The sequence below is a fragment of the Canis lupus genome, chromosome X, assembly GCF_003254725.2.
Source record: "Canis lupus dingo isolate Sandy chromosome X, ASM325472v2, whole genome shotgun sequence".
NCBI lineage: Eukaryota > Metazoa > Chordata > Mammalia > Carnivora > Canidae > Canis > Canis lupus.
Window position 1 is genome coordinate 46,034,012 of NC_064281.1, and position 19,121 is coordinate 46,053,132.

Genomic DNA, 19,121 nt, shown 5'->3' on the forward strand with positions numbered 1-19,121 from the left:
TTCAGTCTTTTCCTCATTATTTCATGTACTGGTGTATTAGTATTTCATATCTGAGATTTGTATGAATCCTTAAGATAGTAAGGGTATTCTCTTCAACAAATGGTGTTGGGAAAACTGGATAGCTACATGAAAAAGAATGAAACTGCTCCACTCTCTTACACCAAAGAAGACATACACATAGCAACTGACACATGAAAAGACACTCAACATCACTCATCATCCGGGAAATGCAAACCTAAACTAATAATGAGGTATCACCTCACACCTGTCTGAAGGGTTAAAATAAAAAACACACAAATAAATAACAGGTGTTGGCAAGGATGTGTAGAAAAATGAATTCTCTTACACTGTTGGTAGGAATGCAAACTGGTACAGCCACTGTGGAAAACAGTATGGATATTCCTCAAAAAGTTAAAAATAAAACTTCCCTATGATGCAAAAGCTACCAAGTTAAAAAAAAAAGAGTGAAAACATTAATTCTAACAGATACATGCACTCCTATGTTTTTAGCAGCACTATTTACAATAAACAAATTATGGAAAAAGCCCAAGTGCCCATAATAGATGAATGGATAAAGATGGTGGGACCTCAGTTCCTGAGCAACAGGGGCAAGTCTCATTTCTCAAGCAGAGCACCACACACAGTGTTAAAACGTGCCCCCCTGCACCATTGGGGACCAAATACTGCCCACTATAGGCAAAGAGAGCCTTTGCAAACAACCAGACTGAAGAAAAAAGGGGCCAAGACTCAATAGCAAAGCACAAGCAACACATGTAGGAGACATTCCTTGAAGTGCCATGTCCTGGGGAACAGGGGACACTATGCTACAGGGCACCGCAGGGAACTCATCTTCATAAGGCTATTATCATTAACAGCAAGAGAAGTAGCTGACTTTCCTAACAGAAAGAAACACATGAAAAGTCAGACAAAGGGATCCCTGGGTGGCGCAGCGGTTTGGCGCCTGCCTTTGGCCAAGGGCGCGATCCTGGAGACCCCGGATCGAATCCTACGTCGGGCTCCCGGTGCATGGAGCCTGCTTCTCCTTCTGCCTATGTCTCTGCCTCTCTCTCTCTCTCAATCTCTCTCTCTCTCTCTCTATGTGACTATCATAAAATAAATAAAAATAAATAAAAATTTAAAAAAATTTAAAAAAAAGAAAAGTCAGACAAAATGAGAAGAGAGAGTATTATTACCCAAATGAAAGAACAGAGCCAAACCACAGCAAGGGATCTAAGTGAAACTGATGTAAGTAATAGGCCTGATAGAGAATTTAAACTATCAATCATAAAGATATTCACTAGACTTGAGAAAAGGGTAAAGGACATCAGTGAGACCCTTAACATAGAGATAAGAACTAATCAGAGATCAAGAACAGGAGGAGGAGCAAGATGGCAGAGGAGTAGGGTCCCCAAATCACCTGTCCCCAACAAATTACCTACATAACCTTCAAATCATCCTGAAAATCTACGAATTGGGCCTGAGATTTAAAGAGAGAACAGCAGGAATGCTATAGTGAGAAGAGTTCACCCTTCTATCAAGGTAGGAAGATGGGGAAAAAAGAAATAAAGAAACAAAAGGCATCCAAGGTGGAGAGGCCCCACGAGGAGCCGGGCTAAGGCCGGGGCAAGTGTCCCCAGGACAGGAGAGCCCCGTCCGGGAGAAACAGGAGCTGCACCAATCTTCCTGGGCGGAAAGGCCTCGCAGGGATTTGGAGCAGGACCCCAGGAGGGCGGGGATGCCCTCAGGCTCCCTGGGACACTAACAGATACCTGTGCCCCAGGAGAGTGCGCCGAGCTCCCTAAGGGCTGCAGCGCGCACGCATTGACCCGGGAGCAGTTCACAGGGGCTCGGGCAGAGGAAGAGGCTCCATGCGGAGGGGGCTGCGTGGCTCCGGGAGCAGCTCGGAGGGGGTCCAGCGGGGAGCGCGAATCCAACAGCGCCGGTCCGGGAGCGCAGGGTGCCAGGGACACAGCCCAGGATTCAACCTCCCCCCGGGATAGGCAGAGGCCGGGAGGGCCCAGGACAGCAAGGACGCTCCTGCCCCGAGCTGAGGAGATCAAAGGCCCGCCCCCTGAGCCTCCAGGCCCTGCAGGCTGAGAGCTCCTTAGTTACTGTGGGAGCTGAATCCAGGGCTCCAGAGCTGGCCTCTCCACTGTGGTTGTTCCTCCTGGGGCCTCACGGGGTAAACGACCCCCACTGAGCCCTGCACCAGGCAAGGGGCAGCGTATCTCCCCCAAGTGCTAACACCTGAAAATCAGCACAACAGGCCCCTCCCCCAGAAGAACAGCTACAAGGACAAGTTCCAGGGGAAGTCAAGGGACTTAAAGTATACAGAAACAGAAGACACTACCCATGTTTTGTTTTGTTTTTTCTTTTTTTTTTTGCTTTTTGATTTCTGTTTGCTTCCCCCCCTCTTTTTTTCCTTTCTTTCTTTTTCTTCTCGTTTTTCTTTTTTTCTTCCTTTTTTCTTTTTCTCTTTTCTTTCCTTCTTTCTCTCCTCTCTTTTTCTCCTTTTCCCAATACAACTTATTTTTGGCCACTCTGCACTGAGCAAAATGACTAGAAGGAAAACCTCACCTCAAAAGAAAGAATCAGAAACAGTCCTCTCTCCCACAGAGTTACAAAATCTGGATTACAATTCAATGTCAGAAAGCCAATTCAGAAGCACTATTATAAAGCTACTGGTGGCTCTAGAAAAAAGCATAAAGGACTCAAGTGACTTCATGACTGCAGAATTTAGAGCTAATCAGGCAGAAATTAAAAATCAATTGAATGAGATGCAATCCAAACTAGAAGTCCTAACGACGAGGGTTAACGAGGTGGCAGAACGAGTGAGTGACATAGAAGACAAGTTGATGGCAAAGAGGGAAACTGAGGAAAAAAGAGACAAACAATTAAAAGACCATGAAGATAGATTAAGGGAAATAAACGACAGCCTGAGGAAGAAAAACCTACGTTTAATTGGGGTTCCCGAGGGCGCCAAAGGGACAGAGGGCCAGAATATGTATTTGAACAAATCATAGCTGAAAACTTTCCTAATCTGGGAAGGGAAACAGGCACTCAGATCCAGTAAATAGAGAGATCCCCCCCTAAAATCAATAAAAATCGTTCAACACCTCGACATTTAATAGTTAAGCTTCCAAATTCCAAAGATAAAGAGAAGATCCTTAAAGCAGCAAGAGACAAGAAATCCCTGACTTTTATGGGGAGGAGGAATAGGGTAACAGCCGACCTCTCCACAGAGACCTGGCTGGCTAGAAAGGGCGGGCAGCATATATTCAGGGTCCTAAATGAGAAGAACATGCAACCAAGAATACTTTATCCAGCAAGGCTCTCATTCAAAATGGAAGGAGAGATAAAGAGCTTCCAAGACAGGCAGGAACTGAAAGAATATGTGACCTCCAAACCAGCTCTGCAAGAAATTTTAAGGGGGACTATTAAATTCCCCTTTAAGAAGAAGTTCAGTGGAACAATCCACAAAAACAAGGATTGAATAGATATCATGATGACACTAAACTCATATCTTTCAATAGTAACTCTGAACGTGAATGGGCTTAATGACCCATCAAAAGTCGCAGGGTTACAGACTGGATAAAAAAGCAGGACCCATCTATTTGCTTTCTACAAGAGACTCATTCTAGACAGAAGGACACCTACAGCCTGAAAATAAAAGGTTGGAGCAACATTTACCATTCAAATGGTCTTCAAAAGAAAGCAGGGGTAGCCATCCTTATATCAGATAAACTAAAATTTACCCCAAAGACTGTAGTGAGAGATGAAGAGGGACACTATATCATATTTAAAGGATCTATCCAACAAGAGGACTTAACAATCATCAATATATATATGCCCCGAATGTGGGAGCTGCCAAATATTTAAATCAATTAATAACCAAAGTGAAGAAATACTTAGACAATAATACACTTATACTTGGTGACTTTGATCTAGTTCTTTCTACCCTCGATAGGTCTTCTAAGCACAACATCTCCAAAGAAACGAGAGCTTTAAATGATACACTGGGCCAGATGGATTTCACAGATGTCTACAGAACTTTACATCCAAACTCAACTAAATACACATTCTTCTCAAGTGCACATGGAACTTTCTCCGGAATAGACCACATACTGGGTCACAAATCGGGTCTGAACCGACACCAAAAGATTGGGATCATCCCCTGCATATTCTCAGACCATAATGCCTTGAAATTAGAACTAAATCACAACAAGAAGTTTGGAAGGACCTCAAACACGTGGAGGTTAAGGACCATCCTGCTAAAAGATGAAAGGGTCAACCAGGAAATTAAGGAAGAATTAAAAAGATTCATGGAAACTAATGAGAATGAAGATACAACCATTCAAAATCTTTGGGATGCAGCAAAAGCAGTCCTAAGGGGGAAATACATCGCAATACAAGCATCCATTCAAAAACTGGAAAGGACTCAAATATAAAAGCTAACCTTACACATAAAGGAGCTAGAGAAAAAACAGCAAATAGATCCTACACCCAGCAGAAGAAGAGAGTTAATTAAGATTCGAGCAGAACTCAACGAAATCGAGACCAGAAAAACTGTGCAACAGATCAACAAAACCAGGAGTTGGTTCTTTGAAAGAATTAATAAGATAGATAAACCATTCGCCAGCCTTATTAAAAAGAAGAGAGAGAAGACTCAAAATAATAAAATCATGAATGAGAAAGGAGAGATCACTACCAACACCAAGGAAATACAGACGATTTTAAAAACATATTATGAACAGCTATACGCCAATAAATTAGGCAATCTAGAAGAAATGGACGCATTCCTGGAAAGCCACAAACTACCAAAACTGGAACAGGAAGAAATAGAAAACCTGAACAGGCCAATAACCAGGGAGGAAATTGAAGCAGTCATCAAAAACCTCCCAAGACACAAAAGTCCAGGGCCAGATGGCTTCCCAGGGGAATTCTATCAAACGTTTAAAGAAGAAACCATACCTCTTCTACTAAAGCTGTTTGGAAAGATAGAAAGAGATGGAGTACTTCCAAATTCGTTCTATGAGGCCAGCATCACCTTAACTGCAAAACCAAAGACCCCCACCAAAAAGGAGAATTACAGACCAATATCCCTGATGAACATGGATGCAAAAATTCTCAACAAGATACTAGCCAATAGGATCCAAGAGTACATTAAGAAAATTATTCACCATGACCAAGTAGGATTTATCCCCGGGACACAAGTCTGGTTCAACACTCGTAAAACAATCAATGTGATTCATCATATCAACAAGAGAAAAACCAAGAACCATAGGATCCTCTCATTAGATGCAGACAAAGCATATGACAAAATACAGCATCCATTCCTGATCAAAACTCTTCAGAGTGTAGGATAGAGGGAACATTCCTCAACATCTTGAAAACCATCTACGAAAAGCCCACAGCAAATATCATTCTCAATGGGGAAGCACTGGGAGCCTTTCCCCTAAGATCAGGAAGAAGACAGGGATGTCCACTCTCACCACTGGTATTCAACATAGTATTGGAAGTCCTAGCCTCAGCAATCAGACAACAAAAAGACATTAAAGGCATTCAAATTGGCAAAGAAGAAATCAAACTCTCCCTCTTCGCCGATGACATGATACTCTACATAGAAAACCCAAAAGCCTCCACCCCAAGATTGCTAGAACTCATACAGCAATTTGGCAGCATGCAGGATACAAAAATCAATGCTCAGAAGTCAGTGGCATTTCTATATACTAACAATGAGACTGAAGAAAGATAAATTAAGCAGTCAATCCCATGGACAATTGCACCCAAAAGCATAAGATACCTAGGAATAAACCTAACCAAAGAGGTAAAGGATCTATACCCTCAAAACTATAGAACACTTCTGAAAGAAATTGAGGAAGACACAAAGAGATGGAGAAATATTCCATGCTCATGGATTGGCAGAATTAATATTGTGAAAATGTCAATGTTCCCCAGGGCAATTTACACGTTTAATGCAATCCCTATCAAAATACCATGGACTTTCTTCAGAGAGAACAAATTATTTTAAGATTTGTGTGGAATCAGAAAAGACCCTGAATAGCCAGGGGAATTTTAGAAAAGAAAACCATATCTGGGGGCATCACAATGCCAGATTTCAGGTTGTACTACAAAGCTGTGGTCATCAAGACAGTGTGGTACTGGCACAAAAACAGACACAAAGATCAATGGAACAGAATAGAGAACCCAGAAGTGGACCCTGAACTTTATGGTCAACTAATACTCGATAAAGGAAGAAAGACTATCCATTGGAAGAAAGACAGTCTCTTCAATAAATGGTGCTGGGAAAATTGGACATCCACATGACGAAGAATGAAACTAGACCACTCTCTTTCACCATACAGAAAGATAAACTCAAAATGGATGAAAGATCTAAATGTGAGACAAGATTCCATCAAAATCCTAGAGAACACAGGCAATAATACCCTTTTTGAACTCGGCCACAGTAATTTCTTGCAAGATACATCCACGAAGGCAAAAGAAACAAAAGCAAAAATGAATTATTGGGACTTCATCAAGATAAGAAGCTTTTGCCCAGCAAAGGATACAGTCAACAAAATGAAAAGACAATCTACAGAATGGGAGAAGATATTTGTAAATGACATATATCAGATAAAGGGCTAGTTTCCAGGATCTATAAAGAACTTCTTAAACTCAACACCATAGAAACAAACAATCCAATCATGAAATGGGCAAAAGACACGAACAGAAATCTCACAGAGGAAGACATAGACATGGCCAAGACGCACATGAGAAAATGCTCTGCATCACTGGCCATCAGGGAAATACAAATCCAATCCACAATGAGATACCACCTCACACCAGTGAGAATGGGGAAAATTAACAAGGCAGGAAACCACAAATATTGTAGATGATGCGGAGAAAAGGGAACCCTCTTACACTGTTGGCGGGAATGTGAACTGGTACAGCCACTCTGGAAAACTATGTGGAGGTTCCTCAAAGAGTTAAAAATAGACCTGCCCTACAACCCAGCAATTGCACTGTTGGGGATTTACTCCAAAGATTCAGATGCAATGAAACGCCGGGACACCTGCACCCCGATGTTTATAGCAGCAATGTCCACGATAGCCAAACTGTGGAAGGAGCCTCGGTGTCCATCAAAAGATGAATGGATAAAGAAGATGTGGTTTATGTATACAATGGAATATTACTCATCCATTAGAAACGACAAATACCCACTATTTGCTTCAACGTGGATGGAACTGGAGGGTATTATGCTGAGTGAAGTAAGTCCATCGGAATAGGACAAACAGTGTATGTTCTCATTCATTTGGGGAATATAAATAATAGCGCAAGGGAATTTAAGGGAAGGGAGAAGAAATGTGTGGGAAATATCAGAAAGGGAGACAGAACATAAAGACTCCTAACTCTGGGAAACGAACTAGGGGTGGTGGAAGGGGAGGAGGGCGGGGGGTGGGGGTGAAAGGGTGACGGGCACTGAGGGGGGCACTTGACGGGATGAGCACTGGATGTTATTCTGTATGTTGGTAAATTAAACACCAATAAAAAATAAATTTATTAAAAAAAAGAGATCAAGAACACAATAAATAAAATTTAAAATACACTTAATGCTATAAATGCCAGGCTAGATGAAACAGAGGAATGAATTAATGATCTAGATAACACATTAATGGAAAGTAACCAAACTAAGCAAAGAAAGAAAAGAAAATTATGCAGATTGAGAATTGTCTTAGGGAACTCAGTGACTACAAGTGTAATATATTAGCATTATAGAGATCTCAGAAGAAAAGAGAAATAATGAGGCAGGAAATTTCTTTAAAGAAATAATACCTGGAATCTTACTTATTCTGGAGAAACAAACAGATATGCAGATCTAAGAGGCACAAAGATTCCCAAAAAAATCAACCCAAAGAGGTCCACACTAAGAAACATAGTAATTAAAATGGCAAAAAGTAGTGATCAAGCAAAAACTTTAAAAGCAAGGTAAACGACAACCCCATAAGTGAACAGCAGATTTTTCAAGCAGAAATAGCGCAGGCCAGAAGGAAGTAGCATGATAAAGTGGCATTTAAAGTGCTAAATGGGAAAAACTTGTAGCCAAGAATACTCTACCCAGCAAAGCTATCATTCAGAATAGGATACATAAACAGTGTATCAGATAAAAACTAAAGGAGTTCATGACCACTAAACCAGCCCCACAAGAAATATTAAAGGGGGTTCTTTGAGTGTAAATGAGACCAAAAGTGAAGGCATGAAAAGTAAAAAACACAAAAGCAATAAAAATAAATATTTCTGTAAAAATCAGTAAGAGAGTCATAAAATAAAACGATGCAAAATATGACATCATATACCTAAAACGTGAGAGGGGAGAGAAGTAATGGGTTTAAAATTAAGCAACCGGGACGCCTGGGTGGCTCAGTGGTTGAGCCTTTGGCTCAGGGTGTGATCCTGGAGTCCTGGGATCGAGTCCCGCATCGGGCTCCTTGCAGGGAGCCTGCTTCTCCTCTCTCTGCCTGTGTCTCTGCCTCTCTCTCTGTGTGTCTCATGAATAAATAAATAAAATCTATAAAAAACAAAAATAAAAATTAAGCAACCATCAATTTAGTACAGACTGCTATATGTAGAGATTATATACAAATCTGATGATAACCACAAATCAAAAAACAGTAATAGATATGCAAACAATGGAAAGGAATCAAAGTATATAACTAAAGAAGCCAACAAACCATGTCAAAGAGAAAGAGAAGAAAGGACCAGAGAAAATCTACAGAAACAACAACAGGTAACAAAATGGAAAAAAAATACATATCTATCAATAATTACATTGAATGTAAATGGACTATATGCTCCAATCAAAAGACATAGAGTGCCAGAATGGATTAAAAAAATAACAAGACCCATCTATATGCTGTGTACAGTTTCAGACCTAACATACCCGCAGATTTAAAGTGAGGGGATGGAAAAACATCAATCTTGCAAATGATTGTTAAAAGAAAGCCAGGGTGGCAGTGCTTATATCAGACAAGACAGATTTACAAAAAAAAAAAAAAAAATGTTGCAAAAAAAGGCAGAGAGAGACACTATATAATAATAAAAAGGCTAATCCAGTAAGAGGATATAGTAATTGTAAATATATATATAATCAACATGGGAACACCAAAAACATAAAGGAGTTAATAACAAATATAAAGGAAATGATTGATAGGAATACAATAATAATAGGGGACATTAACAACCCACAGATATTGATGAACAGATCATCCAAACATAAAATCAATGTGGAAACAATGGCTTTGAATTACACCTTGGAACAGATGGGATTTAACAAGACATATTCAGAACATTCAATCCTAAAACACCAGTATATACATTCTTTTTAAGTGCATGTGAAACAGTCTCCAGATCGTACGGCAGGCCACAATACAAGTCTCAAAAAAATTTAAAAAACCCAAAATCATATCATGTATATTTTCTGACCGTAACACTATGAGACTAGAAATCAACCACAAGAAAAAATCTGGAAAGAGTACAAATACATGGAGGTTAAATAATATGCTACCAAACAATGAATGGGTCAACCAACAAGTCAAAGAAGAAATAAAATATTACAAGGAAACCATCGAAAATGAAAACACAGTGACCCAAAATTTTTGGGATGCAGCAAAAATGGTTCTAAGAGAGAAGTTTCTAACAATTCAGGCCTACCTCTAAAAGCAAGTCTCAAACAAACAACCTAACTACATACCTAAAGGAGCTAGAAAAAGAACAAAGAAAACTCAACCCAGCAGAAAGAAGGAAATAAGAAAGACTACAGAAGAAACAAATGACATAGAAATTTAAAAAACAATAGAACAGATAAATGAAACCAGAAGCTGGTTCTTTGTAAAGGTCAACAAAATTGAAAAAAACTCTAGCAAGACACATTAAACAAAAGAGAGAGGACCACAAAAAAAAATCAGTAATGAGAGAGGAGAAATTACAACCAACACCACAGAACTTCAAACAACTGTTAACAGAATATAATGAAAACATATATGCCAACAAATTGGACAACCCAGAAAGAAATAAATTCCTCGAAAAGCATAACCTACCAAAAAGTAGAAAATTTAAACTATCAATTAACAGCAATGAAATTCAATCACTAATCAAAAAACTCCCCCACCCTAAAAAAAGTCTAGGACCAAACCGCTTCACGTTCGAATTGTACCAAAGATTTAAGAAGAGTTAATACCTATTGTTCTCAAACTATTTCAAAAAATAAAAGAGGAAGGACATCTTCCAAATTCATTCCATCAGGCTAGTATCATCTTGATACCAAAACCAGATAAAGACATCACAAAGAGAGAATTACAGGCCAATATCTCTCATGAATATAGATGCAAAAATCCTCAACAAAATATTAGCAAATCGAATACAACAATGTATTAAAGAAATCATTCACCAGGATCAAGTGGGATTTATTCCTGGGATGCAAGAGTGGTTCAATATTTGCAAAAACAATCAATGTGATACATCACATCAATTAAGAGAAAGGATCAAAACCATATGATCATTTTAATAGATGCAGAAAAAGCATTTGACAAAGTACAACATCATTCATGATAAAAACCTTTTGCAAAGTAGGTCTAGAGGAAACATACCCTCAACATAATAAAGGCCTTATATGAAAAAGCCACAGTGAACATCATACTCAATGGAGAAAAACTGAGCTTTTCCTGTAAGGTCAGGAACAAGATAAGGATGTCAACTCTCACCACTTTTATTCAACATAGTACTGGAAGTCCTACCCACAGCCATTAAACAACATAAAGAAATAAAAGGTATCCAAATTGGTAAGGAAGAAGCAAAACTCTCACTATTGCAGATGACATGATATTGTATATAGAAAACCCTAAAGACTCCACCAGAAACCTACTGGAACTCATTAATGAATTTAGTAAACTCTCAGGATACAAAATCAATGTACAGAGATCTGTTATGTTCCTATACACCAATAATGAAACAGCAGAAAGTGAAATTAAGAAAACAATCTCACTTATAATTGTGCCAGAAACAAAAAAATATCTACGAATAAGTTCTCTGAAGACTATAAAATACTGATGAAAGAAATTCAAGCTGATGCAAAGATATTTCATGCTCATGGGTTGGAAGAACAAATATTGTTAAAATTTTTCTACACTACACTTTTTCTATACTACCCAAAGCAATCTATACATTTAATGCAATCCCTATCAAAATACCGAAAGCATTTGTCACAGAACTAGAACAATGAATGCTAGTATTCGTATGGAACCATGAAAGACCTCCAATAGCCAAAGCTATCTTGAAAAAGTAAAACAAAACTGGAGGTATCAGAATTCCAGATATCAATTTATATTACAAAGCAGTAGTAATTAAAACGGTATGGTAAACTAGTATAAAAATAGACAAATAGATCAATAGACTAGATCAGAAAACCCAGAAATAAACATACAATTGTATGTTCAATTAAACTTTGACAAAGAAGGAATGAATATACAACAGGAAAAAGTCTCTTTGACAAATGGTGCTGGGAAAACTGGACAGCTGCATGAAAAAGAATGAAACTGGCCCACTTTTTTACACCATACACAAAAATAAACTCAAAATAGATTAAAGACTTAAATGTGAGACCTGAAACCATAAAAATCCTTGAAGAGGTCACAGGCAGTACTCCTCAACAATGGCTGTAACAACATTTTTCTAGACATGACTCCTGAGGCAAGAGAAACAAAAGTAAAAAAACTACTGAGACTATAAGATAAAAAATTTCTGGGACGCCTGAGTGGCTCAGCAGTTGAATGCCTGCCTTTGGCCCTGGGCATGATCCTAGAGTCCCAGGATTGAGTCCCACATCAGGCTCCCTGCATGGAGCCTGCTTCTTTCTCTGCCTGTGTCTCTGCCTCTCTCTCTCTATGTGTCTCTCATGAATAAATAAATAAAACCTTAAAAGAAAACAAAATAAAAAGTTTCTGTGTAGCAAAGGAAAACAATCAACAAATCGAAAAGGCAACCTACTGAGTGGAAGAAGATATTTGCAAATGGCATGTAAAATAAAGGGTTTGTATCCAAAATATACGAAGAACTGATACAATGCAACACCCATAAAAACAATAATCCATTTAAAAATGGGCAGAAGGTGAACAGACATTTCTCCGTAAAAGACATACACACAGCCAATAGATGCATGGAAAGGTGCTCAACATGGCTCATCATCAGGGAATTGCAAATCAAAACTAATGAGGTATCACCTCACACCTGTCAGAATGGCTAAAGTCAAAGACACAAGAAACAAGTGTTGGTAAGGATATGGAGAAAAAGGAACCCTTATGTACTGTGGGTGGGAATGCCGCTTTGAAGCCACTGTGGAAAACAGTATGGATGTTCCTTAGAAAGTTAAATAGAAGTGCCTTACAATCCAATAATGGCACTGCTGGGTATTTACATAAAGAATACAAAAACACAAATCAAAGGGATACATACACCCCTATGTTTAAGGCAGCATTATTTTCAATAGCCAAGCATGGAAGCAGCCCAAGTGTCCACTGATAGATGAAAGATAAAGAAGTAGTATATATATACAATGGAATGTTATTCCAATAAAAAGGGATGAAATCTTGCCATTTGCAATGACATGGATGGATCTAGAGAATGTAATGCTAAGTGAAATAATTCAGTCAGGAAATATATGGTTCCACTCATATGTGGAATTTAAGAAAGATAAAAAACAAAGGGAAAAAAAGAGACAAACCAAGAAACAGACTCTTAACTGTAGAGAACAGATGGTTACTAGAGGCAGGGATGGGTATGGAGATGGGTTAAATAGGTGATGATGATTAAGAAGTGCACTTGTCCTGATGAGCACTTGATGATGTATGCAATTGTTGAATCACTATATTGTATACCCGAAACTAATATAACACTGTATGTTAACTATACTGGAATTAACATAAAAACTTAATAAAAAAAGATATTAAGGGTATTGATCATAATTATAATTTTCTGCATTTAAAATATTTTAAGCCTAATGAAAGGTAATTACTCTATCAAAACGCCAATGGAAAAAAAACCCCAATATCCCCTAGACATGGATGCATAAGCAGGAAATGGGGCACTTTACCTTAAGTGATGCAAGGGGATGTTCTGGTCCCAAGAGGCTCCAGTGAAAAGCAGCCAGGTCCTCGTCTGGGAGAATGTGGTTACCTATAAAGTACATTTTATCATTTTTTGACTGTACAAATGTTTTCATAGAGCCTTCAGGCCATGAAAGGACTTCTGGGAAAGAAAATAATCAAATAATTCACACAGGTGTAGGTTCTCAATGTAATATCTATAGTATCTATGTGTTGATTACCTACTTTGTATCACCTACATTTTATGTTTTATCATTGTAATAATCACACATAGTAGTATTATTATCCCCATCTTACAGATAAGGAAAGTGAGGTTCAAACAAGTTTGGTGACTTAGCCCAAAGTAGCTTGGTTAATAAGTGCCCCCACCAGGATAAGAAGCAGACTCCAAAGCCCATGCTATTATCTATCACCTAGTCATTCTGCCTTTTATAATAGCAGCCACAATTACAGACTGCTTAGTAAGTGCTGGGCATTTTATATCTCATTTAATTTTGTCAATAACACAATGAAGTGTACTATTCCATTTCACACATGAGGAAATTGAAACCAGGAAGTTATAACTTCAGGGATTTGTCATAGGCCTAATTCTAAAACCTGTACTGACTCCTTTAGATGAGCCAAAACCAAATCCTTTGGGATTTTAAGCAGAGGTTACACCTGACACAATATATTAACCTTCATGCTGTCAGTACTTGGAAAGCCACCTGAAAACATAGTCAACTCTCAAGATATTCGGGTGGCTCAGTTGGTTAAGCATCCAACCCTTGGTTTCAGCTCAGATCATGATCTCAGGGTCCTGGGATCAAGTCCTGGGTTGGGCTCTGCACTCAGCAGGGAGTCTAATTTAAGAGTCTCTCTCTCCTCCTCTACTACCACTCCCCCCACTTACATTTTCCCTCTATCTCAAATAAGTAAATAAGTCTTTAGGAAAACATAACTCTCTGCAATTTACTTTTAGATGTATATTTAAAAGATAAATTGATGGATGGCTAGAATGGACAAGATATATGATAAAGCAAATATGGGAAAATGTTAAGGGAAGAATATAGGAGGTAGATGTAGGATTTATAGGATTTTCACTACCAAATTCTTTCAATTTTGCTGTGTGTTTGGAAATTATCATAATAAAATGTTAGCAAAACAGAAAGAGAAAAACGTATACAACAATTTGTGTTCTTGATCTAAATTGAGACAGCAGGAAAGAAATGCAAATGCTCTGAAGGGGGAGCCAAAGCTATTTAGAGTTATTAAAATGTTTGGCCTAAGACAGTACTCTACATAAAATAGTTATGGAATATAACAAAAAAAAAGTCTTACAAAAATCAAAATAATTTTCTAGGATCCGGTGTTAAATTCATAAGACAAACATGCTGAGTTTCCAGTAAGAATTCCAAAAGCCTGCTGAATTTTCCCCAGCATAGTGTTGGCATGTGGACTTTAAAAGGATAAATTCAATAATGATAGGCTAAATTGCTCTGGTCTTCATGTCTTAACATTGGAAGAGGAAACTTTACCAATCACTGGAATCTGTTCTTTGGATACCTACCTAGCAAAGCAGCAAATATGGGAAAATTCATCCGCTTCAAGCCCAGCTGCTTGGCTACCTCCTGCATCAGGAACTGATTGGTAGTAAGATTCTTCCCATTCCAGCTCAGCTTCAGAGCATGGGAACTGTAGTAAGAAGGAATATTGTAGAGAGCATACTCGGAGTCATGGGCAAGAAGGCCATGGAAGCCATTTTCCCTGAAAAAAGCCACCACTTCCAAATGGTGGTCTTCAAGGCTCTGAAAGACCTAAGAAGGAAGAAGAGAGGAACATGTAATGCAACAGAAACTGACTATATTTGGTTAGAAGTTCAGAAGGTTAGTAACTAAATGTTATAGTTGAAATTTAAGATCACACATGGCTGAACACATTACTCTATAAAAAAAAAAGTCTCTCCTAGTTTCAAACTTGATTATTCCTACTATAAACAAACACAGTATTATCTATGTATTCATTGAAATGCCCAGTCCTTTCATGAAACTGTGGTGTAAGGCTCTTCAAGAGAATACAGAAATTAACATGGTATATATTACTTAAGTTTCCACTTCAACAATAACAGAGATATCTGGGATCCCTGGGTGGCTTAGCGGTTTAGCACCTGCCTTTGTCCCAGGGCGGGATCCTGGAGTCCCAGGATCAAGTCCCACGTCGGGTTCCCTGCATGGGGCCTGCTTCTCCCTCCTCCTGTGTCTCTGCCTCTCTCTCTCTCTCTCTCTCTATCATAAATAAATAAATAAACAATTAAATAATTTAAAAAATAACAGAGATATCTTTGTTAGAAATATAATAAAACTATTATTTATTGCTCAGCACCTTCTATATTCCACATATACTTTATATACATTATCTCATTGTCAGAACAACTATGAGCAAGGTATATATGGATGAAAAAACTTACATGTGGAAATAGACAAAGAAAGGTTAAATAACATAGTCAGAATCTGATTTTAAGTTAATCTAATGTCTTTTTCTCCTCTACCTAACACCTTTTAAAAAAATCTTTGCTTGTGGGCATCTGGGTGGCTCAGTTGGTTAAGCCTCTGACTCTTGGTTTTGGCTCAGGTAATCATCTCATGGGTTGTGGTATCTAGCCCCAGGTTGGGCTACATGCTCAGCAGGGATTCTACTTGAAGCATCTCTCCCTCTGCCCCTCCTCCAAATCACGTGTGCTGTGCTGAGTCTAAAATAAATAAATCTTTAAAACCTATCTATTCATGAGACACACAGAGAGAGGCAGAGACATAGGCAGAGGAAGAAGCAGGCTCCCTGTGTGAAGCCAGATATGGGACTCGATCCCAGATCCCAGAATCGTGCCGTGAGCCTAAGGCAGACACTCAACTGCTGAGCCACCCAGGCATCCCTTAGGGACATTTTAGACCACAGAGCACCCAAACAGGGCACTTCCAGCAGGAAGACATCAGAAACTTCACCCTATTTTAGGATTGGGAAAACTAAGACTATGAGAGATTGGCTGCTCCTAAAGCTGCATAATGTTTATGAGTGTACACGAGATTCAAACCCAGGCTGTTCTGACTCCAGAATGCACTATTTCTATTGTACCAGGCTTCTTCCTGGAGAGCAGCATTTTTTATGTAATAGAAACAGACCTTTAAGTGTCCTTCCTGTGTATGCCTCTATCGCTGCACTTAGAGCATCCTGAAATAATCTGCATACTGGTTTTATGGTGCTAACTTCCTTGACTGTGGAGACTTTATCTATTCCTGGCTCCAACATGAAACTTGGAACAGAGTAATATGAATAATAACTAACAGATCCTGAACATATATTATGTGCTAAGCAATGTCCTAAGTACTCTGCATTCATTAAATCATTTAATATTCAATCTTAGAAGGCCATAACTATTATTATTATCATCCCCATTTTTACATTGCTACTCCTAAGGTCACATGGCTGGAAGGAACAAAGCCTGGATTTTGGCTCTAGAGCCTGTGGACCTATATATTTTTGTTGAACTCAACTGACCTTTTATTTCATTTAAATTATAAAAAATGGTAGTTTTCTGGAATCTGACAAGAATTTCAATGCATTAAGCTTCTGTTAGGCTAAAAAGGGTCTAGTCACAGTAGATAGTTATGTCACACATTAAGTCCACAAGGGGAGGGAAACTGATAAATAGATAGCAAAGAAATATGTGTATATGTTTGTTTTCCAAGTAGGAGAACCAAAAATCTTTACTTTGTACTGCAACATATTTACACATAGAGTTATGTTGTTGTTTTTTACCTAGAGTTATGTTTAACTCCAATTGGGTCAGGGTAGTAGTAGTTTTATGCTGCCCCCTGGTGATAGTTTCTTCCAGCATACCTCTCATACAAGTCACTCCTAGAGCATCTATTTGTACAAAGCATAGTGCTAAGTATACTTTCCCTCTTATCACAATCAGACCATGTAGATGTTATAAGCCGCTTCTTACAGATGAGGAAACTGAGGCTCAGAGAAGCAAGGTGCCATGCTCAAGGCCACAGAGCATCCCAAATAACCATCAACAGAAAAAATGGTTAAATAAAATGTGGAATAACCAGAAGAGGCAATGTAATTTAGCTATAAAAAGGAATGAAGCACTGATTCATTCTACAACATAAACAAACTTAAAAACACTACAGAGTGCAAGAAGCCAGACACAAAGGCCACATATTATATGATTCCTTTTATATGAATTTTCCAGAATAGGAAAATCCATTGAGATGGAAAAATAGATTAGTGGTTTCTAGAGACTAGGGGAAAAGGGAAATGAATGACTGCTAGAAGGTAGTGGGTTTCCTTTTAGGGTGTTAAAAATGTTCTGGAATTAGTGATCACAGTTGCACAACTCTGAATACAATTTAATTATACACTTAAAATGGTTATTTTTGGTGTAGCTGGATGGCTCAATCGGTTGAGTGGCCAACTCTTGATTTCAGCTCAGTCATGACCTCAGGGTTTTGGGATCAAGCCCTGTGTCAGCGACTACACTCAGCAGGGGGTCTGCTTGAAGATTCCCTCTCCCTCTGACCCTCCCCCCACTCACATGCATATTCTAAATAAATAAATCTTTTATGTGACTAAAAAAACAAACCACATAAAATTTATCATCTTAACCATTTTTAAGTGTATAGCTCAGTAGTGTTAGGTTTACCGTTGTTGTGTGTTGTTAGGCACACCGTTGTGAAACAGATCTCCAGAACTTTTCAATCTTGCAAATCTGAAACTCTAAACCCCTTAAACAACTCTGTTTCTCCCTCTCCCCAGCTCCTGGAAACCACTGTTCTACTTTCTGTTTTTTTTTCTACTTTCTGTTTTTATCAATTTGACTACTTTAGATACCTCATATAAGTGGAATCATACAATATTTATCTTTTCTATGACTAACTCATTTCACTTAACATAATATCCTCAAGGTTCATTCACATTGTAGCATGTGACAGGATTTCCTTCCTTTTTAAGGCTGATGAATATTCCATTCTATGTGCATACCACAATTTCTTCATCTGTTCATCAGTGGACTTATGGGCTGCTTCCACTTCTTGGCTTTTATGACTAGCACTACTATAAACATAGATGTGAAAATAATCTCCTCAAAAACCTGTTTTCAGTTCTTTTGGGTAAATACTCAGAAGTGGAATTGCTGAATCACACAGTAGTTTCATTTTTAATTTTTAAAAAGAACCTCCCTATTGTTTTCCATAGAGGTTGCTCCATTTTATATTCCCACAAACAATCTACAAGGTTCTAGCTTCTCCACAAATTCACCAACACTTGTTCTTTTCTTTCTTTTTTATAGTAGCCATTCTAATAAGTATGAGGTGATATCTCATTGTTGTTTTCATTTGTATTTCTCTGATAATTAGTGATGTTGAACATCTTTTCATATGATTGTTGGTCATTTCTGGCATACTTTCAAGAAAATTCCAGATATCAAACACCTATAAATACTTCATTATCTGTAACAGATAGAGTTTAAAAATAACAAAGCTATCATTTCACCAAAGTTAATAGTTTCTTAATACCTTAATATCCAATCCCTACTCTATTTTCCAAGATTACTTTAAAAATGTCTTTTGAGTTTATTTGTTCAAATTAGGATCCAAATAGGGTACCCATGCTTCATTTGACATGGCTCCTAAGTACCTTAATTTATTTATTTTTTTTTAATTTTTTTTTAATTTTTATTTATTTATGATAGTCACAGAGAGAGAGAGAGAGGCAGAGACACAGGCAGAGGGAGAAGCAGGCTCCATGCACCGGGAGCCCGACGTGGGATTCGATCTCGGGTGTCCAGGATCGCGCCCTGGGCCAAAGGCAGGCGCCAAACCGCTGCGCCACCCAGGGATCCCAGTACCTTAATTTATAACAGCTGCCCTTGCCTTTATTAAATGCCATTTATTTGTTCAAAAACCATCACTCATAATTCAAATTACA

The 19,121-nt window shown here is 38.4% G+C and overlaps 1 protein-coding gene across 5 annotated transcripts in view; it reads right to left on the bottom strand.

The window, feature by feature from the left end:
- Positions 1-19,121, bottom strand: part of FAM120C (family with sequence similarity 120C) — a 162,796-nt gene that overhangs the window by 123,322 nt on the left and 20,353 nt on the right. For all 5 annotated transcript variants that reach the window (XR_007409281.1, XM_035712179.2, XM_025468538.3 and 2 more), the window contains exons 2-3: positions 14,704-14,950; positions 13,142-13,224 (exon numbers count right to left, since the gene is read on the bottom strand). Coding sequence is in view for 4 of the 5 variants with exons in the window: in XM_035712179.2 (XP_035568072.1) it covers positions 13,142-13,224; positions 14,704-14,950 (330 nt within the window). In the remaining variant the exon portion in view is untranslated. The remainder of the gene's footprint in view (positions 1-13,141; positions 13,225-14,703; positions 14,951-19,121) is intronic.